General features: G+C 38.1%; 1 protein-coding gene across 1 annotated transcript in view; it reads right to left on the bottom strand.

Moving 5' to 3' along the window:
- Nucleotides 1–11,939: 11,939 nt before the first annotated feature.
- Nucleotides 11,940–22,635, bottom strand: part of LOC111862481 (low-density lipoprotein receptor-related protein 2) — a 340,196-nt gene continuing 329,500 nt past the window's right edge. Inside the window, exons 56-61 of the mRNA XM_023847942.2 lie at nt 22,055–22,426; nt 20,777–21,187; nt 18,541–18,693; nt 16,754–17,165; nt 15,079–15,196; nt 11,940–14,890 (exon numbers count right to left, since the gene is read on the bottom strand). Of these exons, the coding sequence (XP_023703710.1) occupies nt 14,540–14,890; nt 15,079–15,196; nt 16,754–17,165; nt 18,541–18,693; nt 20,777–21,187; nt 22,055–22,426 (1,817 nt within the window). The 3' untranslated portion in view covers nt 11,940–14,539. The remainder of the gene's footprint in view (nt 14,891–15,078; nt 15,197–16,753; nt 17,166–18,540; nt 18,694–20,776; nt 21,188–22,054; nt 22,427–22,635) is intronic.

Genomic DNA, 22,635 nt, shown 5'->3' on the forward strand with positions numbered 1-22,635 from the left:
AAGAAGTGGGTTTCACAGAGTCTGGAATCCACAAGCGTCAATATTCTAAAGTTATTATACTCTGTAATTTGTAGTCAGTTGTTAACATATACATGCATTATTGTTTGTGACTCAAGGCAATGCACAACTCAATGGAAAACACAGTAAGCAATAGTGTACCTAGACTTTCATTTAATTGAATGTATTGAAACACTGAAGATTACTGCCTTCTGAGATGTAACTCCATGCAGTCTAGTTGATATTCAAGACTTCTGGGATGTGACCAGTCTGACAGGTACCACACCCCACATCCCAAGACAGTAATCTTCAGGGTAGTTATTGCTGTATGAGTGCCAAATCCCATAGACTGAAACTCTAGCAAGTTCTCCATATTTCTGTACACTGACATGAATGCTGTCATCTGGGATGTGATACTGTGTAGTCTGCAAACTGTTTAGCCTTCTGGGATATGACAAAACTGTTAGGCTACACAACGCATAGACTTTAAAGGATTCTGGTGATTGTGTATGCTGTATAGAACTATAAGGTTTATTTTGGACTTTATCCATCGTCTGGTATAAGACAAAAAAGAACACGTTTCAGAGACTGGACCCGTCTCCGTCCTCAGGTGGATGGGCCAAGATAGACCTACTCAGTTGGGCCCATTAGAAAGAGCTAGTCTCAATCACTGGACGACCAACTGAGTAGGTCTATCTTGCCCCATCCACCTGAGGACAGAGATAGATCCAGCCTCTGAAACATTGTGGTTTTTTGTCTTATATATACCAGATGATGGATAGAGTCCAAAATATACCTTATGGTTCTATACACAATGCATATCCCACAAGGCAGCAACCTCAACATAGTCACTGGTGTGAGAATATCAAATCTCACAGGATGAAACAATAAGAGATGCTCTACAGTAACATGATTGCTGTCTCTCTCATATATAATTCGTATATATTATATTCATAATACCTCCACTCTCGTACTATGATAATGAAGGCTGCACGTTTCTCCAAAATGTTGGTTATCTCTCTACCAGACTTAAACAATATAATACTCCAGAAGATTATGATCTTAATACTCACCATTGTGAGAAGTCAAATATTATTTTTTGGTTTACTGAATATTAAAATAAACATCCATAATAATTAATTTTAGTAATCAAATAATTTTGAATTTAATAAGCCCCAGCATTAAATTCTAATGAAATCTCTGAAGATGTGCGATTCCTTTTTGGAATCCAAATGCAAGATTTAATTTAAACTGCCAAAAATGAACAAAATTTAAGTTTTGCCAATATGTTTTAGTGAAAACAGCAAATACTACAGTGTGTACAAATCTTTATTCAAACAAAGTGAACTGTTGAGGTAAACTAAAATTCAAACAACTGACAGTTTCATCAAAACACTTAGTACACGTTTGTAAGACAGATTATTGATGATGCAACTATTTGTGCATTACTGGCACAACTGTGTAAAATCCTACATCTGCTACAATCTTTTACATTTTTTCCAATATACTTTTAACCCTATCCATGCTACACATCTACTGATTGCATTTATTTGGTGGTTGAGAATATTTGTGGATGAAGTGTGTAGTGCCATTTATCAACAGCAAATGCTAACTAATTATGTATTCACAGATTTTCTTCAACTGAAGAAAAATTATACATTACCATGGAAACATTATAATACAGGGATATTCTTTAAATAAAGGCAGGCATGGAAAGGTTTCAAAATATCTATCACCGATTTACAAACAAAATTCTGTCTGGTGTTAAACAGAATTCCTAATAATAATTAATGTAACCAATAAATGAATGCCAATTACTGAAAATAAGAATTATTTTATTATAATTCATAAATGTTAGCATACAGCAATATTCATTTTATGTAAATACATTTACTCAATTACAATTACAAATACAGTTACACTAACATAATGTTTTCCATGCTGTGATTTGTTGACCTTTCTGGTGTACACAAAATTTGTCATGGATTCACATGGGAAAGAAAAAGTATAATGACAGATTTTGTGTACCATTATAACTAAAGGCATTTTTACAAGAAGGAATATAAGTTACACTGCAACATTCTTTTGTTTCACAAAAATTTTATTTTTATAGACTTTTCCAGTTACATGCACTGGGAAATGATCCATGAAATACTATATAATTTTGAATGTGAGTGGGTGTCTGGAAGGAGAATATAGATAAACAAGTAATAAACTGTTTAAAAATATATTTTAGGCTAGGATCTGTGTATTCTGGTTTATCAAAAATGGAGTTTGTGTAATGTACTGAAACACTGTTGGATTTTGTAGTGATATTTAATGTATATAGATGACATATTTTGGTGTTTTATAAAGAAAATGTATATCCAGAGGCCTAATATTACCACATTAAAGGCAAAACGGTAATCTGGAAAGCAGTTCTTATAGTACTTGTGACTTACAGGGTTAATGTGTGTCATTTAAAATTATGCATGTTCTGTTACTGTGATCAAATGTTGGAGATGAGAGAACGGTTACTTACAGACTCACTTGAAAAAATTCAAACTATTTCAGAGATATATGGTACTTCACCTCCAGGTTAGCAGCTAAACTGATGCCTTTACAAGTTGAAATAAAGTTCACACATACAAGGTTCTCATGGCAGCAACTGTGAAGAATACAGTCATCTGGGATGTAACATCATGTAGTCTGGTGGAAGTCTCTGCTTGAATTACTCTTTGACCCTGAAAATGGAGGCAGTGTTTTTCTCTGAAAGTCAGTAAATGTCATCAGATCCAGGAATACAATACTCTTCCTGTTCATGTTCTTTGTTGTCCATAAATATTAATTTCTATTGTATTAATTTCACACACTTTCAAGTGGGAAAACACAGCTTTCTCAAAGACTGCCTGATCATATGCACAAGAAATCAGAATGAATGCTAACAGAAGAATTAGCTCCATGAAACAGAATTATTCTTGTAAAGCTAACAGTCACTCAGCTAGCTGGGAAATGCCACATATTTTACAAGACACAAAGGTACATTATCATATCTGTAACAACACGTCAATGGACCCTACCCTGTGCCACTTGAATTCAGTTCACATCATAAGACCTTTAAGATGCATCGTAGTATTTCCTTTCCATCTTTTCCTAGATCTCCCAAAGTTGTCTCTTCTTGATGTAAGTGTGTATGCACTTGTAGTGGTGTACCATGTGTGGTACAATCTCATCCTCCTTGATTTGGAAGGCCAGATTTACAGTTGTGGGGGGACCCCAACATCAAAAATATGGAAGGTCCTACCGGTAACAACAAATTTAGATCACAAACTTTTTTACTTCTTACAATAACTAAAAATATGAATTCTCTATTCATGGTTTTAGAGAAGCAAACACCTAAATAAAATCTGTGGATTCTAGTTCTGCTTTGTGGAGGCTCAGGGGTAACTGCATAGTTGATCCTTCTTAAATCTGGTCCTGTTGATTTGATAGCCCTAATAATAGTTGGTAAATTATGAAGCTCCTCATTATGTAACATTTTCCATCCTCCTGTCACTTCCTCCCGTTTAGCTCCAAATATTCTCCTCAGCACCCTGTTCCCAACCACCCTCAACACAGACTTCCACTCCTAGTTCCACACATCAAACCTCAAAGTTCAAGGCGGAGAAAAAGTCTGCATCTTTTGCAAACATGAGAGCCAGATAACCATAAACATGGTTATCATCATACGGCATCAACATACAATATGGCTACGCCCCAAAAAGGTGAATTAACACACTAAACTCAACTACCCACATATTATATTGTAAATACATTTGATTATTATAAAAATACTACAAAAAGAAAACAACTTTCTCTGGAATCATGTTAGTGTTTTATTCCCTGAGAGTGCTTTAAGTCAGTTATTTAATAATGCTCTCTGCATCAGAAGTATACAGCATCATTAACAAATGTAGAACAGCTGGTGAAATGAAAACTGGCAGGGGACACCAAAATAATCACAGAAAATCTGCACAAATTCCTTATGACCTGACCAGAGACTTAACACAGCTACTGAAACAAGGAGCTGGCAACTAAGTACCCAAACTATGTCAGAGCCAACATGTTATACTGAGATGCTGACACAATGAAGGGTGATTAATGTGAAAACCTGAAATGTCATATAAACTAAACTAGCCTAACCAGATCACAAACGAACACTTGCATGGGGTCAGAACCCACTTTTATGCAGTGCTGACATGCAGGGAACATCTGAAACCAATAATGTAATCTGAATAAAAATAAATAAATAATACACTAACTGAAGTACATTACAGGAAAATGACAGCATAATTCAGGATTACCACAGCAAGGATTATTCTATAATCCTACATTATATTATAAATGTGATTTATCAGGGAAGGTCATACATTTCTTTTTTGTATTCATGCCAGCATAATCAGGCGCTAATCACGTAAGTTTTGGGGTTGCCATGGAGGTCGTTATCCAGATTATGACATTCTAGATTTGACACTATAGTATTGTGGACAGATAACGTTTCAGAGTAAAATGCTGCCTCCATCTTCAGGATTCAAATGTGCAGAATGAGGAACTGGCAACGAGGTTGGAGGTAAGGTGGTCACTTAGACACAACTGTTCACTGTTTCTATTGGCCAAGACCAGGTTCGATCCCCTCTGCCATCAGTCTCAGTGGTCGCCTTCCTCGTGACATGATTATATAACCCAGTCAATTCCTTGCCCTACATACTCGTACGTCAACCCTAAAGATGGATAAATCATATTCCTCCGAAATTTTGGTATACACCTACAAGATTACAGTGTTACAACCCAGAAGACCACAGTCTGATCAGATATTACTTGTTAGACTATATAAAGAATGTGCTCAAAATGCATTATAGCTAAATGTTTCTTGTTGAACATATATACATATATATAAATGTAATTATTGTATATTAGAATATTCATTTTAAACTTATAAAGAGGTATATACATACACTGATTTGTACAATATTAGTAGAATTTCATAAACTAATAAACAAGTTATCAATCAGATTTCTTGACTCTCACTTCTTACACCGAATACACCATTACATTATCCAGATGATGTCTGGAAAAGAAAGAACCCACTAGGAAATCACATACATAGGTGGAAGTATAATATTAAAATGGATCTTAGAGAAAAAGTATGGAGTGGCATTGACTGGATTGATCTGGCTCAGGATAGGAACCAGTGGTGGGTTCTTGTGAACATGGTAATGAAACTTTGGATTACATAAAATGTTGAGAAGCTGTTGAGTAGATGAGTAACTGGTGGCTTCTCAAGGATTGAACTCCACAGAATTAGTTGGTTAATTAGACGAGAGCTGAACCTAGCAGGCTGGTGACATGTCGGTTTCATTTCAGGAGGTACCAGATCTGTATCTCAGGCAGATGATAAATTATTCTGAATTTGATTTGTTTCATCCTGGTCCGTCACATTAACAATTACAAAGACAAAAATAACACCGTCTAATGTGACTATTTAAGTTTATCATTTGAAGACTCATCACCCTTACATGTTTCGATCCCTATGGATCATCCTCAGAGGGCATCAATACTTTTTCAGAAACTACTATTACAATAGATGTTAATTATATACATACACATATAATGTCTGAAATGCACAATGTACAGTGTTCAACCTTTCACAGCACAGCACAGCACACTCTAGAACAGTGTAAACAACACAGCAAGCCACGAATAAACACGGAAATACTAAGAATCTCCTTCGCAAGAGAGACAGGCGGCACAGGATCAGCCACCTCCAAGAATAACAATAGGAGAATTGACACGAACCTGTATGGTTTATAAATTTTAAGCTTGAACTAGAAAGTTTTTAAAAAACTTTAAGAAGTTTTAACACCAGGAAGGCTGCTGTGAATGTGAAAGGTTGAACACTGTGTACATCGTGCATTTCAGACCTTATATATGTATATAATTAACATCTATTGTAATAGTAGTTTCTGAAAAAGTATTGATGCCCTCTGAGGATGATCTGTAGGGATCGAAACATGTAAGGGTGATGAGTCTTCAAATGATAAAACTGAAATAGTCACATTAGATGGTGTTATTTTTGTCTTTGTAATTATTCTGGCATTTCAACAGTTCCACCCAGTGAATCTGCCTGAATGCTGTATCTATGACTGCCTCCTTCCAAATCCTGGTTTATTCACTACTGCTAATCATATGCCGATCTCTATAAGATATGAGGTTTCATGATGGTAGAGATTCATTTTGTCGTTACAACACTGTTAGTACGGTAGGTAGGTAGGTAGCAGGGGCCTCCGGTAGCATAGTTGGCTGAAGCACTATTGCACAAGCTGTAAGGTTGCACGTTCGAGTCCCGATGAGAACATTGGATATTTCAATTCACCTTCCAGCTGCACTGTGGCCCTGGGGTTGATACAGCTTCTAACAGAAATGAGTACCAGGAATATTCCTGGAGGTAATGGATGGCCAGCGCATAAGGCTGACCTTACCCCCATCTGTGAGCCGATTGTCTAGAAAATGTAGGAGCCTTGATCTCTCACAACCTTATGGGCTTCCATGGCCTGTTACAGGCATAGCTTTATGTCTTTATTTTTTTTGGGTAGGTAGAAACAACCTGGAAAAATAGACTGCTTCCACATTCAGGGTAGATACAAAGCAAATTGGAAATGTGTCACACTACCAGGGGAGAAAGTAATGCCATGGAGTACGGGAGTGGCCAATTGGGGCCTCGGATGGGGAAAGGTGAGCAGGGCAAATGGGAATTGCATATCTGGTTGCCCCATAATAATAAGTACTGCAGCACCTGTACTTTGTCCATAATATTTTACATAAGCAATTCTGGAAGAATTATATTTATATATTTATATGAAGAATTTATTTACAATTTTATAATCTTAAACCATCTATACTATGGGGTAACAACTCTGTATACCTCTTAGGACATCAGTGTTTGGTCACATTTTCCTCTCAAGGTTTATGAGGAAAGCCAGTGTAGTCGGTATACCAACTGGCTATGGGCTGGATGAAAGATGGGTTCGAGTCCTGGTAGCGTCAAGAATTTTCTCTTCTCCATGTCGTCCAGACCGGTTCTGGGGTCCACCCAACCTCCTGCCTAATGGGTACCAGGGGCTCTTTTCCCATGGGTAAAGCAGCCAGGGAGTGAAGCCGACCACTCAGCTCCAACTAGTGCAGAGATCAAGAATGGTGGAACTATACATCCACTCCCATGTATGCCCTCATAATCTGGTACTTATTTAATTAAGCACGAGGTCAACTTTACTTTTACCTTACAAAGTTCTCTCTTCCTTTAACTAAAGCAAATGCACATGAATATGGATGTGTATTTTCCCAGTTTTGTTTGTATAAAAGTAAAGTTTCACCTTGCCTAACCTAAAGTAATTATACTTAACCTAACAGAATCTACTCTAACCTAACCCAACCAAATGTGACATGATTTTATTGCACCAATACTACTGGGTGATTACGAATTATAAAGCCCAAGTTTTGTAATTTTTTCCGGTCTCCTTTTACTTCGCTCAAATGTGTAGTGCCAAGAAAGCTGAATTTCGCTGAGCATATGCATGCAGACACCTTGAATTCATTCTGTGCGTTAACACTTGATGGTACTACAGCAGAGCATCTGAAACAGGAAATTTGCATTTATTGCATCTGTATGCGCCAGAAAAATATACACAAACGTTAATTCTCCCTTACCTGCAAAATCTGAATACCCAGTTCTAATTTCTAGTTTCAAAACGTACGAGAAACCTCCTTCCCTTATTCATTCTTCCATTACATACGCATATAAACTTAGCCCGCGTTAAAACCAGCCACCAAAACGTTGCGCACTTCCGCTTCCTGCGCGGCGCATACGAAGTGTGAAATACGGACGCCGGTAAGTTTCGGCGAAAATTTCGTGATAAAAGAATTCCCAGCAGTCAAAAAATTCACAATTTGTTGAATAAACGCTGAACAACGAGACTGTTAGTAAACTAGAATCAAAAGCATAAGAGCCGGGTGCCTACTCAGGAGAATTTACATGACATAGACGGCAGACTTGTACAGCTAGAAAATCACTGAAAGGTCTAGCTCAAGAGACTGGAGTGCCAAATTCTCGTGTATAAACGGCAACAAAATTTCTGAAGCTTAGGTCCTATAAAAGAAAGTAATCCACGCCTTGCGGCCACGTGATCAGCTAGCTGGGTTCATTTTTTGCAGTTTGTTTCTACAGTCTGTCATCAAAGGAGAGATCGATCCGCAATTAACATTCTTTTCTTATGAGGCACGGTTTCAATTGCAGGGATACATAAATACACAAAATAATCATGACTGTAGTTCACAGAATCCACATCTAACCCATGAAGACCTGCTCCATCCAGTGAAAGTAAGTGGAAGGATTGTTGTACCTGTCTTTTTTAACTAAGCAATTAATTGCGAAAGATATGTATAGGTCATTCTTGAGCAATTCTTTCCTAAGTTAACAGAAGAGGAAAGACTCTATGGCTTGTTTCAGTAAGACTCAGCTACTGCTCACACTGCATGTATGTCTATGCAGGCTTTGTCCGATGACTTCGGGGACAGAATTATCAGGAGTGGTATTTGGCCATCATGTTCACCTGATCTTAATCCTTGTGATTTTCTATTCTGGAACTATCTGAAGGACAAAGTTTACAACAGTAACCCTCAAACAGAAGAACTAAAAGAAAATGCCTGTGGGGAAATTGCAAATATTCCTGCAGAACAGCTTCAAAGTTCAAATCAGAACCTCCCCTTCTGGTGCAAGGAATGTCTACATATAGAGGTACAACATTTTCAACACCTCCTTTGATCTGTGAACAAAGGTAGGAACTTCCCTTCATTCCAAACATTATCAGTCATCAGACATGCTGATTCATCAGCAAATTTTGTATGCATCTTGCAGCAAGCAGTGCACCGGCCACCATGGAACCAGTCAACAAAGTACAAATCCTCCCTGTATGATGCTGTTATTTTACTTCCAACGATTAGGACTACCATCAGTTGCAGCACTGCCAACAGCTGAACCAGTAAGAACATTAACTACAAGCCAACTAATTGCCTTTCCCCACCCCCACCCCCAAAAAAAAATCTTCCAGCACAACACAGAAATGCATAATTTTGCAAACCTGGAACCCTGTGCTGCAGGGGAACATAACCAGTTTTCTTTTAAATGATTGCATATGAACTGGTATTACCAGTATCACTTGCTCATATCCATATTCATTGGTACCGCAACATCCACCAATGTCAACTGCAGCACTTAATGAATATTATCATTCTTCAAAGTTCAATTCATAACATAAACATGGCTGTCTTTCCAGAATTTTTAAGCTATTAAGGCCAAATATTACTGAAAAAGTTTGTTCCTATGGGAAAAAAAAATATTGCACATGCACAGAAATACTTCCTCAGTATATTTCAGACTCCAAATTCAACAATAATATTGATAAAAGGTAAAGGCAAACTTGTCCCTGTGCATAACTAATAAAGCACTACGCCACTGAAATGTATGGTGAAGTGGATGTATAGCTCCACATATTCCTTACCTTGGCACTGGTTGGAGGTGAACTGTCAGCTCCATCAGATAGCTGGCTGAGTGGGCCCTAGAGATGGCCTGGACAATGTGGTTATGAGAAAATTTTTAACCCTTTTGCAGTCCAGACTCCAACCCCTGGCCAGTTGCTTTACCAACTGTGCTATCATGACTCCTCCAACAATACTGATAACCACAACAACTGTCTTTTGAAATTTCAAATAGCTTTATGATTGTAAATTAATAACTTGCATACTTCCCCTTACCACATGTATGTGACGTCTTTACGTCTCTTCAGTTCTTCCTTCAGCACACACTCCATGCATGTCTTCAACATGGATATGGGTATGATTCAAGTAAACTGGTTGCATGCATTTGGAGGCAATCGGGGTAGTTTCACTCTAGCAGAGGAAGGGAAATATTTCTACATATCTAAGTAACCATATTCAGATTATTACAAATAAACTTGTTTCCTGGCTTTAAAATTTCATGTTTAATCAATATACCTTATTTCAGGCAATATTTTGACATCATGAATAAATTTTAATGGGAATCCAGTCTTTGTGCAAGACATTCAATATACATTAACAAAAGAAATACAGTCTTCTTTTAATCCCCCTTAAGTGTCTCTGCAGGGTAATAAAAGACAGAGGAAGAAAGCATATATCAAAATTAATTACAACTGAATCAACAGCCAAATTATTTACACTCCAACTCAAAAATATTCGTGAAGTCCCAGGTCATAATAGCATTTTTTGAGATCAGAAATTCTCATTTTTAATGGTTTTCCTCTGTCCGTTCAAACAAACATACTTCATTAAAATAGGGCACTACCCAGTTGCAACTAAGATCCAACTTGGGACCTAAAAATTTGGCTACTGTGTAGACATTTTTTAAATTGCCTGTCCACAATGGAATCTGCTGACTTTGACATAACCACATATTAGTGTGTACACATATCTGTCTCCATCAGAAGATATACCAGAACTTTATTTTCCACGCAATGAGCTTTATCAGAAATTTTGTATCTTGTAGCAAAAAAGAAAATTTTCTGCATATTGATTGTGACATCGTTTTACCTTCTGTCTGAATTTACAGAGGTCCACCAAAAAAGAAAGAAATACAAAAGATGAGAACAAATAATGGTGAAAAAGATCAATTTAATAAGAAGTGGTTGCAGTTGATTTATACTTGCCTTACTTAATTATAATTTTGCAGCTGCACAGGTTATGTAGTGTTGAATGGTAAGAATGGAAAGATATGGAAAGAAGTGGTCACAGCCTGTTTTAAAATACTGTCTGAACAAGACTAAAAAGATTCAGTAGAACATCAGTAGAGTCCAAATGACCAGTGTGTGGCTGAGATTTAATTCTTAGAGTTTTTCCTGAATATATAGCAAGCATGGTAAGCACTCAAGTGTAATGTTTGGTGAGGAGCTAATCCAATGAAAAAGTTGATGTGTCACTAATGTGCACTTATGCTATTTAGAAACCACATGAATCCTAGAATGGACATCTAAAGTCACCTACAAGAGGTATCTGCTGTCCCTGTTTACCAGTAAGTCATCAGACATCAAGACTGAATCACAGTGAACACAGCCTAGCTAAGGGAAGGATGCTCGAACAAAAATTCTGTAGTTATCTATATGAGGGACCTCTACATAAAAAGAACATTTACTCAGAAGTTCAAAACACTGAGTGGAGATGACAAAATAATTAGTACACCTGAACATTATCATCTTCTATAGTGTGATACCATCTAGTTAGGTAGAAATTCACTGACATTTTAGAGGAATGTATTTCCTCCCTCCATCTTCTGGGTCAAAGAATAAACCAAGCAAGAAGAGGTGCATTACATTCCTCTGAAATGTGAAGTAAATTTCTACCAGACTACATGATGTCACATTCCAGAAGACAGTATTCTTCAGTCACGCTATGAAGATCCAAACACAAGTCTTTGAGAGATAAGGATATTAAAATTACAATCTTCAAGAACGTAAAACCTTGTAGTTTAGAAGGCAACAGGTTTCTCAAAAACACTGGTACCTATCTACCAAATTACATAGCATCACATCCTAAAAGTATCACTGCTGAATTATCCATGCCAAAACAGTAAAAATTATTGATATTTCAGAGGAATTAGCCACAACATTCTTCAGGATCAACCCTTGAGGAGATGGCAAGAATTTCCTCTGAAACATCCACAATTTTTCCAGTTGTGATGCTGTACTTATAACCCTTAAAGAGTCTACAGTATGTATAGACTACTGTAAAAACCTATAATTCTGCAACAAAGCTGATAGTAAGAACAGTCAGTGCACATAATTTAAATTATGGAATATCAGTAATAATCTGAAGATGGTCTCATTTCTATTACATGTAGATGAAAAACACAACCCAATGGGTTATCTTTACTGTAAAACTTATTTCGCTCTCAGTACAAGTAGATTATATAATCTGTACAAAAATTTAGCGTGGTCTTACCCGCAGGGTTTTAGTTAGATTATCATAAGTACATAATGCAGACAAACTTAACAATGCAATGTATGGTGTATATGTCATCTGTTAAATGTAACTGTATAAAATCCACAAAATAATTTCTCACAGATAATGGAAATAAAATAGATGAAGTATCTAACTAACTCCCTGAAGATACTCCACAGTTCAAGGACCATCCCCCCCTCCCATCCCAGCCCCCCCACACACAAACACACAAAACAGTTCTGTACAATATTTTAAAATAATTATTATATTAAACATTTCCACTTCATCTCAAGTCCTTATATTTAAGAACATACCATGCTGGAATGATAAGAAAGGAATGTATCAACACGTGATGGACGGTCTCATTTTGATATATGCACAGTGTTATACTAAGTCTTTCTAAATTAGGTCACACTTCTGAACAGTCAGTTTGTGATGAGCTAGAGATGAGCTATGACCTATAAGCCTGTGATGAGGCCACATTCCACATCAATGGCAGGGATACGGTCAACGGAAAACCTGTGGAATACATGTTCCCTGCCACACTGATTGGTCAAGCAGGGCACACTGCTTAGCCCAATCAGTCACCTGATTTTGCCACTACAGATTCCTCTGGGGGGGCTGGATCGAGGATCAAATTGGTCCCACCTTCCACAAACACTTGATGAATTATGGAGTATAGATTCTTGCAACTGTTGTCATGGTAAGTATCAGTAAAACGGAGCATTGCCTGCATTACATAAGGCCACCACATAGAACATTTGTGACACTACAAAATTCAATGGGGAAAAAAATGCCTACCACAGTCAATTTTATTATGTATTTATTGCTGCATATGACTGTTCAGAAGTTCAAGCTAATTTATAAACCCTCTGTATAAACTGTTTATCCTGCAGTGCACGATAAAGCATAGAAATGTGTCAGTACTGCAATTAAATAAATTACATGTGATTCTGGAATGTTACATAATGCGTGACATCTCACAGACTGGCTATAAAAGCGAACCAATGTCAGAGACAGCAGGAATGAAGATCCGACCTGCAGACTGGTAATAATCCTTTTAGTTTTTTGACAAATATGCAACAGACCTTGGAAAGAAGAAATATTTTCCAGGACTATGATGAGTCTCTTTCTAAATTAAATTTACATATGTTTCAAATATATATATACACAACACAACATTGCAAGATTGCAAGATTGTAACACCCTCTCAGCTCCTCTAGGCATGTAAACATTTACCTCGACCAATATAAAAATATTTTCAATATCTCTTATTTATTCATCAGTCATGAAATTTGTAAAAAAAAAAAATTTCTTTTTTTAACTTTTACTTTTCTGTAATGAATGTAGTCAAGATGCACATAGCTGTAAGCCATAATGCTGTGTCATTATTGGGCAAACTTGGAGCTGGCAGGTAAAATCCTCGCCTCCGTGTCACAGCTCAAAAATCATCCATTCCACTCCACACCTCAAACAGCATTACACAACACAAGTTCTTCAAAATATAGAGTTAACACATGAGTCCTGGTCCTCTTCTTAAAATACGTTAAGGAACTTTTCTTTGCTTTACAAATTGTCCTTAACATATATGATCATAGTGCAATTTTAATATTAAAAATATTACAGTTTCATGTAGGTACAATGTAAAATATGGAATGTTTCTAGATCAATCCCTTTTTGTGTTTTTTTTCTTTAATCAGACTTTTCCAACGTGAGACCTGACATTTTTTGCGCTAATAAATATGAAAAAAAAAAAAATTGCCAAACCCTTAGCTAATTCTCCTCTCACTGCATTTTGAGTGCATACCTAAAGGGTAACTCAAGTGCTCACAGCAACTAATAGCAATGTACAACAAAACAAGCAACTTGTTTTCTCCTTTAATGAAAAATAGGCGACTTCAGTCAATGTGCATTTGATTAATGCAATCTGAGCTCCACCATTTCACATCACGCACCATTCTTCAAGGAAAGGATTAAAACTTAATATATAACAACTCATAAGGTAGCCAGATTTACTGAGGCAATTTTTAAAGTAATCAGTATGCAACATGATGATCATGTGATCAACATGTGAGTGATGTCTGGAGTTAGATTAACCAGCAGCTGTTAATGTGCCACTCTCCAGGTCAAATCTTTGCAAGATGCTATAACTTTTTATATTTTTGAAACAAATAATAGATCCAGTTTTCTAAAGAAAAAATGGTGGTTGTTAGAACATTTCTGTAATCTGCATATAAACAGGTATTGAAATCATCCAACTTTACATTAAGGAGAAACTAGGAATTGTACACTGTAGTCATGTGATGGTGTGCTATTTTAGGAGGGACCATAAGACAGGATGTCAACATTTAACTCTAACAGATGGATCACTGGATCAAAATCTTCATACACATTCATTCTGTCTATTACGTCCTCATGCAGTTCCACTGAACTCTCTCCAGCTGTCAGTCCAGCACCCGTGCTCTAAGCCACATTTTGAAGGTTTACTCCTAAACAACAATTAGCACTCAGACTTGTCCTCCTCAACCAGTTTCTGTGTGTCTTTGCCTGTATCAGTTGAGCTTGGATCCAATTCTCTATGTCGGATATGGATCTGGGGGGATGACCGCTGTATGACACTTGATGGTGCAAGGACAGCAGATGCTGGTTCAGGATGTGGCAACACTTCTACTTCCCCGTTACCAGCCGTAACTTTTGACTTGGTTACATCAGAAGGCACCTCGTAGATACCTCCACCACTGCCCCCATTACCTGTCGGACCACTTCCGTCCAATGCGTCATACATGGGATTACTGAAGTCTCTGTTCTTAGCACCTATATCTCCCATGTTATACTCCACATCCATGGGCTCCTGAATACAAAACAAATAAATTCAGTATCTGGTTGTACCTGTCACACTTATCGGAAGCAAATGTCATTATCAGCAATTATTCCCAGTTATTGACCAGGTTGCAGTTGCACCAACGTTCCAAATTTCTGTTTAGAATGTACATGTTCCTTGTCAATTGTAATTACAGGATGGAATAGAATAATACTTACCATTCTACCCTGTGGGCCATTGGTGGCAAAAGTTGGGGTTCCAAACTCAACATTGGTGCCTTGACGGAAGGAAACACTCTGTGAATTTGAGAGTCCACCCAAACCAGTGCCCTTTCCACTGCAAGCAATAAAGACATAATCAGTCACAGGTTTTTGTGAACATGGTAATATACCTTCAGGTTCCATAAAAGGTGCAGAATTTGATTATCTCAGCAAATATCCGCTTCTCAGGGAGGGTTCTGTTGCATGGAATGAGCGTACGAGAAGCCAGTTAACACATTAAAGTCTCTAGTTTAATTTTTCAGTTTTGGTTTAATCTGCTTTACTGTTATGAATGCAGTTGAAATGACTTCATAGCCATTAAAATTAACTTCAGTCTGGCAAACATTAGTCAACAATATTGTCATATGTTAGTGACTAAGACACAAGGTTTGGATTGATAATTAGATTACTGAATGCTTATAAGTTGTGACTACAAGTGTTTATAACATTATTGCTAATCTACACACTATAAATCACTACAGCTACAGTACACACAGTCTTCTATCTGTTATTCTGCCATCACTAGTCACTGCCAGGTAGCAGCTGCTAACAGTGGAGATTCCTCATGGCCAACCAGGAACTGGCACTATTCACATGCAGCTCACTAACCACTGACTCCAACCTCTGACTAATTTACTGTTAGTCTCTTGCTATACAGCCTTGGCACAGACCACACAGAAAACACCATTTCCAACAGTTCCTCTGTCATTGCATGCTGATTCATTGCTGTGGATATGTGTTTACCATGCAATTACTTAATAATATCAGCCTCTTCTTGTTCCACTGTTCTGGCTTTCAGCTATCATGTCACAATATAATGAAACTATAGTTTTCAAGACTTTTAGTAAAGGACAACTTTTGGACATCATCAGCTCATTAAAATCAAGTTTAATTTGAATTTCTTAACAGCAATCTGACAGTGCTGAACTTGATACAGAATAATTAAATATGTCAAGAAAAATAACATTAAAATCAAGTTTAATTTGAATTTCTTAACAGCAATCTGACAGTGCTGAACTTGATACAGAATAATTAAATATGTCAAGAAAAATAACAGGATTTTCTCTTTCCTGCATTTCCTGTTCATCATTCCTACTGGCCCTGAGTGGGCTTCATCCCATTTTCACCATCCCATGGATCTTCTTTGGAACCTGCCCATACAACTTAATATCACGCTCACCATATTCACATCAACATGGAGAGAGAGCCAATATGTTGCTCCCATACACTGGCATCTACTTATGATACTCAATAGTATCACAAGTCATAAGACCACAATTTGAACACTGAATGCCATGAAAATCTGGAACTTATACCAGGGTTCTATTGTGTGCGGGAGAAGTGTGAAGCCATACTCTCAGATACAATCCTCCTACAACTATAATGTTTCTGAATGTTAACTATCATCCTGTGTTTAAATAAAAAAGCAGGATGGTGTTTACGATAAGCACAGCATAATGGATAATGTCCAGAAACATAATATTTGTATTAACGTACCACTGTCACAAACATTCAGATCTTAATTACAATCCTCCTGTTATCTACATTTGCACAAGTGCAGCAATTTGCAAGATGGCAATATGGGCAAAGAACTATAAAAATACTATATTTACAAAAAATATTTCAAACTTACAACGGCCTCTTGCGAAGAACGAAGTATACTGCTCCCGATGCAAGAAGAATCAAGAGGATGACGACAATCGGAATAACAATAGCGGCCGTGTTGGAACCGGTGCCTGGGACAGGTGCTTTCCTCACATAATCATCACAGAATTCACCATGGAAGTCCATGGGACACTGGCAAGTTAGGCCACCTGAATCATCCTCTTGACAGACGCCGCCATTTTGGCACTTGCAGACTCGTGGAGACGGACGAGGACGTTCAGATGCAGCATCACACGTGACTTCGTTGCCATTGTCGCGCAAGTTTGAGTTGTCTGGACATGCACATCGATGTCCACCCGGCACAATGAGACACAAGTGGGTGCATGGAGTGCTATAACACGGGTTACTGATCGTTGTGTTGTAACGCTGCACGTGATACACTGAGAACACAAAACATATTTCAATTTAGACACAGGTAAGTCACCCTAGGCCAATGATCTACAAGTATGTAGTTTGCACGTTCTATGTGTATTTAGCACTATCCTAAGCCTAAGGCTTCAATTCTGTCATTATTCTAACCTGATTATGTACAGGTCATTGTTGTTAAGATAACCAGGCAGCAGTGCTTCAGCTTGCATTCCAGCCTCAATTTTTGCCAAAAACAAATTCCAGTTTCTGATAGCATGCATATTCACTGGAATCATGATTTAATATATAAGTGTAGCCCAATGCAAGCTGCATAATGAGTAGTTTCATGACTTGTATTGTTCACCAAGTGCAATTAGAATAATCAAGTCGAGGGGGATGAGATGGGCAGGCCATGTAGTATGCATGGGGAGGAGAAAAATGCTTATAGGGTTTTTGTTGGAAGGCTGGAAGGAAAGAGACCACTTGGAAGACCTAGACATAGGTGGGAGAATAATTTTAAATGGATCTTGGAGAGACAGAATGGGGTGGTGTGAACTGGACTGACCTGGCTCAGGACAGGAACCTGTGGACAGCTCTTGTGATCACTGTAGTGAACCTTCGGGTTCCATAAGATGTTGGGAAATTCTTGGGTACCTGCACAACTGGCAGCTTCTCAAGAAAGGCTCATCTCCATGGAGCTAATTTTTTTTATCACTAGTGGGGTGTCCACTAGTCAGTAATACAAGTAGACAATCAGCAAGCCAGCGAGCAAGGCAGCCACTTAGTCAACCAATAAACTGATCAGTGAATAAACCAATCAGTGAGTAAGTGATTCAACTGCACTCTCATTTATGAATTAGTCTATCAGTTTGGCAGCCAATAGGTGAGTTATTCAGTCAGTAGTACAATAAATCAGTTAATCAGTCAATAAGTGAGTGATTCATTGAGTCAGTTATTCAGTGGGTCAGTCATGAAACCATAATTTAATCAATCATTTACTCAGTCAACAGACAATCAATCAGCCGAGAGTGGATCAGTCTGTCATGGTCATTCAGCCATTGAGTCAACAAGTCAAAATTAATGGGTTAATTATTTAGTCAATGAGTCACTGTCAGCCATTCGGTGAATCAGTAGCCAGTGGGTGAATCTTACAATCACTAATTTAGTGATTTACTCAGTAAAATGAGTCATCCAGTCTGTCATACAGCCAGTCAATCAGTAAGTCATTCAAGTTATTCAGGCAGCCACTCACTCATTCAGTGACTGAATCACTGGGACAGACAACCAACTAGTCACACAGGATCTAGTGCCAGGTTCAAGGTTTTCATTACATCAGCAGTCTGGCACTGAACACAATTAAACATAATACAGACACACAGCACAGGTCTCATAATAGTGACTTCTTACCCTTCACTCCTGAGGGGTTCACCAAGTCCTTTGTGATGACAACAGGCACTCCACGACCAAACTTATCCTGCTTCATCAATTCGCCAGCATCCCGTGTTATCCAGAACATGGTGCTCTCAAACACATCCAGTGAGATTGGATGATGAAGTGCCTCTGCCAACAAAACAGAAATTATAAAATGCACTGTTCACAAGGTTGCTACTCCTTGGGATGTACACTGGAATCCCTGCATGGTAATTAGGTTTCCTCTACCTTGAAGGGGGGAAATCTTTTCTTTGGTTATAAATGCACAGAGACTGCTTTCATTAGAAGCTGGTCCACCTCACATTGTCAAATAATGTCCTGTACGGATACATACGAACTCTGTAACCGAGATGCATATTATCATCATCATAGTCAACAGCATCCTGCATAGTATTAGCTTACTGAGGCCTCCTATGGATATTACAAAGAGAATCCTTCCACCATTTCAGAAATCTTCATTAACTAATTTTTCTTTTTTGCTGAAATTTTAAGGTTTCTTTTTGGAATCTTGTCAACATGCTGTATCATGTTTCTTCTGCATCTCTTCTACCCTGAAGATGTAAGCAGTAAGTTCACTTTTCTACCCTGAAGATATAAGCTGCACATTCACTACTCTACCCTGAAGATATATGCAGCAAATTCACTCTTCCACCCTGAAGATGGAGGCAGTAAATTTGCTCTTCTACCCCGAGGATGGAGGCATCATGTTCCTTCAGACCTCAGGTAGACTTCTACCAGACTTCATGGCGTCACATACATAAATACAGTATTATTCTTCCTCCATATTGTTCTATAAATTCTGTTATCTGTGGAATTTGTAGTTACCTTATAATTTCTTCTCCTCTTTTAAAGTCTGAATGCTGTATTCCACAGCCTTCTCAATGAAACCCATTTCTCCTGATATCAATCTTATCAATTCTTATTGTCCATGGTTCACTACCATAAGACAACATTTGTCTAGCAGACATCTTATAAATTTGTATTCTTGCATGGCTAGAAACTATTCATGATTTGATTTACGACAGAAGTATAAATCCCAAATCTAAATTACTGTTGTTACTAGGGAACGTCTCTTGGTGTGGTCCTAACGGCCGTCCTGTCCTCTTCCAACAAAGCAGGAGCACCAAAAGAACAGTTGCTACCACTCTCCCACCCCATGTGAATGACTGCAAGAGTGATGGCCCACTGCTTAGTGTGAACACTAAACTACACCACAGACCTGATATTTTCAAACTAATATAATTCTCTTGTAGCAGAACCAACAATTCAACACTGTTAATAACAATACTCATCTCTGGGCATGATTCTGAGGAAGATTCATCCATCTTCAAACATCAAAATTATCCATTTCATTTTTTTTTTCAAGAGGAACCTTTCCTAGAAGTTTTCCCACAAAAATGTTACTTACCTGTATTAACGAACAGAATAATGAACAATCAGCATTCTTAATCTGTATATGGGAGATAATAACTTTAACTCCCAACACTGAGGCCTGGTATCCTGAGTGATTTATTTCATGGTTTCACTGTTTTGACAGGCAAATATTTAGCCATTAATGGAAAGTAGACAAAACTGCTCTCATTCACATCCTCCCCTTTTTGTGATTTACAATCATTCTTCTATCTTGCATTATAAAATCAGTGAAGATGACAAAGCATGGTTAAGTAAAATTGGTTGATTTTTATTATCGCACTTTGACAATTATGTCATTTGTGCTCTTAACCTCAATAGAGTGGCACATCTTGGGTGAGTTATGTTATCCAGTTGTCCAGCGTAGTTCAGTTGGGTTGGGTGCTTTCAAGCTGTTCCAACTCCTGTCAACCAGAGGTCTCTGTAGACATGCACCTGCAGTGACATCTAAGAGCAGAATATGAAGGGTACTGGGTGACCAAAAATGGAACCCAATTTTGCCTTCACTCATCTTTTACCATAACTGGAAGATACTCCTACATGCAATAAACGTGTATACAGCAAGGGACCTCCAACTTTACTTCCCTTCTGATGGGAAAGTAAGAAAGAGATGGATGATATCTGTAACTAAATTTAACCAAGAAGTGAAAACATGAAACACAATAATTTAGTTCCTGTCCCCTGTAATGACATATCATCTGAATCCAGATTGTTTCACTGGGTGAAACGTGTCAGGCCCTCTGAATGTAGACTCTATTATACATGTGAAAAACTTGCTTTGAAAGTTGCTACTTTTACAAACCTCCGTGGAGCACAAGAATCCTGTTGCTGCCATCATGCTTCACCATTTCAATGGTGTTCAGCTTCGAATCAACCCAGTATAACACATGATCCATAGCATAATCAACAGCCAGGCCTGTTGGATGTCGAATGCCAGTAGTGACCAAGGGTCGTCGTTTACTGCCATCCATCCATGACGATTCAATCTTTGGAGCAGCCCCTGCATCAGTCCAGTACATACGGCCTAACTGTGGATCCACAACCACAGATGTAGGTGATTCCAGGCCCGTATTGATGACTGCACGCCGGTATCGACCATCGGTTTTAGCAACCATAACACGTCCACGTGGCTTCGAACCAGAGCGATCAGTCTCTGTCCAATATAGGTTATTTGCTACCCAGTCCACAGCCAGGCTGGTAGGTTTTGAGTTACCTGTACAAAAAAAAAAATATTGTAAGATTTGATGTTCTTATTTCTGTGAATTTGAAAACCGTCTCCTGGGATGTGACGTCATATAGTCTGGCAGACAGGTACTGCCTCCATCTTCAGGTCAAAGAATGATTGAACAGACCATGAAATAGCACAACCCACAAGACAACAACTTTCAACAAAAAGATTCTGCTACTATTACTACTATAGTGTAGTTATTTCCTGTAAATGGTACGAAGATTTTAGCCATAGGCCTAAAATATTCATAAGTTTTGGAACTCTTTCAGACATATAGTAAGGATATGGTAAAGGTAAAAAAAAACAGGTAAAGTTGTCACTGTGCTTAACTAATTAAGCACTACACCATATGCATGGATGGGGGTGAATGTATAAATCCACATTATCTTGACCTCAGCACTAGTTGGAGGTGAGTGGTCAGTATCAAGCCCTGGCCGTTTTACCCCAGGAATAGAGCCCCCGGTATCCACTGGATAAGGGGTTGGGTGGACCCAAAAGATGGTGAGGACAATGTGAAGAACAGAAAATTCTTGACCCACTGGCACTCAAACTCCGATCCCTCAGTCATCCAGCCCACAGTCAGTCAGTCACTATACCGACTGCAGTTTTCTTGGCTCCAGTAAGGATACGGTAGAGGAAATAAATTAAATTTAATGGCTGTACATGGGATACAATATAACAGACTACCAAAATTAGCATACCTACATAATCCAAAAGGATGCAGAGACATGGGAAGACCCTGAAGTAGATGACTAAATCAGATTTATTGCTACTAAATGTCAGAATGGGCTTGTATCACTCATTAAGTTTGAAAAAGGAAAAGATACGAGTCACTGGAAGTTATGTGCACACCTTTCATATTAAGATCTTGTGCAAAGCCGACTTTCACATCTCCTTTCTGAGCATTGACCATGTAGGAACGCTTGATGGTTTTTTCGTAAGAGTCTGCCCAGAAGATAATTTCTGTGTTCGGATCATAATCAATGGCCTCTATTCTCTTCTCGTCTTGTATCACATCCAACTGGCGGCGTTCCAGCAAGTTGTATGAACGAATCTCCGGGCCATTAGCAAAGAGAAGCATTACTTCAGGGTTGTCTGCCTTACATACACCACTCATTCCATCAGAGAGAGTGAACCCTTTGCGACATGAGCATTCATATGTTGAATTCAAGTTCGTACACAGTTGTGAGCACCTGTGAACCCCAGTCGCACATTCATCAACATCTGCAAGAAAAAAAGCACATGAATTACTAACTACAAGAATCACACTGCTGATATTCAAATATAAAATTAAAATCTCTACCACCAATATAATACACATGGTAATCTGCAACAGTAACGTTCAATGAGATCATGCACGGAGAAGAAAAGGAATACATATACAATTTTGGTGGGAAACTCAGAAGGAAACAGACTACTAGGAAGACTTAAAT

The sequence above is a fragment of the Cryptotermes secundus genome, unplaced genomic scaffold (assembly GCF_002891405.2).
Source record: "Cryptotermes secundus unplaced genomic scaffold, Csec_1.0 scaffold816, whole genome shotgun sequence".
Lineage (NCBI taxonomy): Eukaryota > Metazoa > Arthropoda > Insecta > Blattodea > Kalotermitidae > Cryptotermes > Cryptotermes secundus.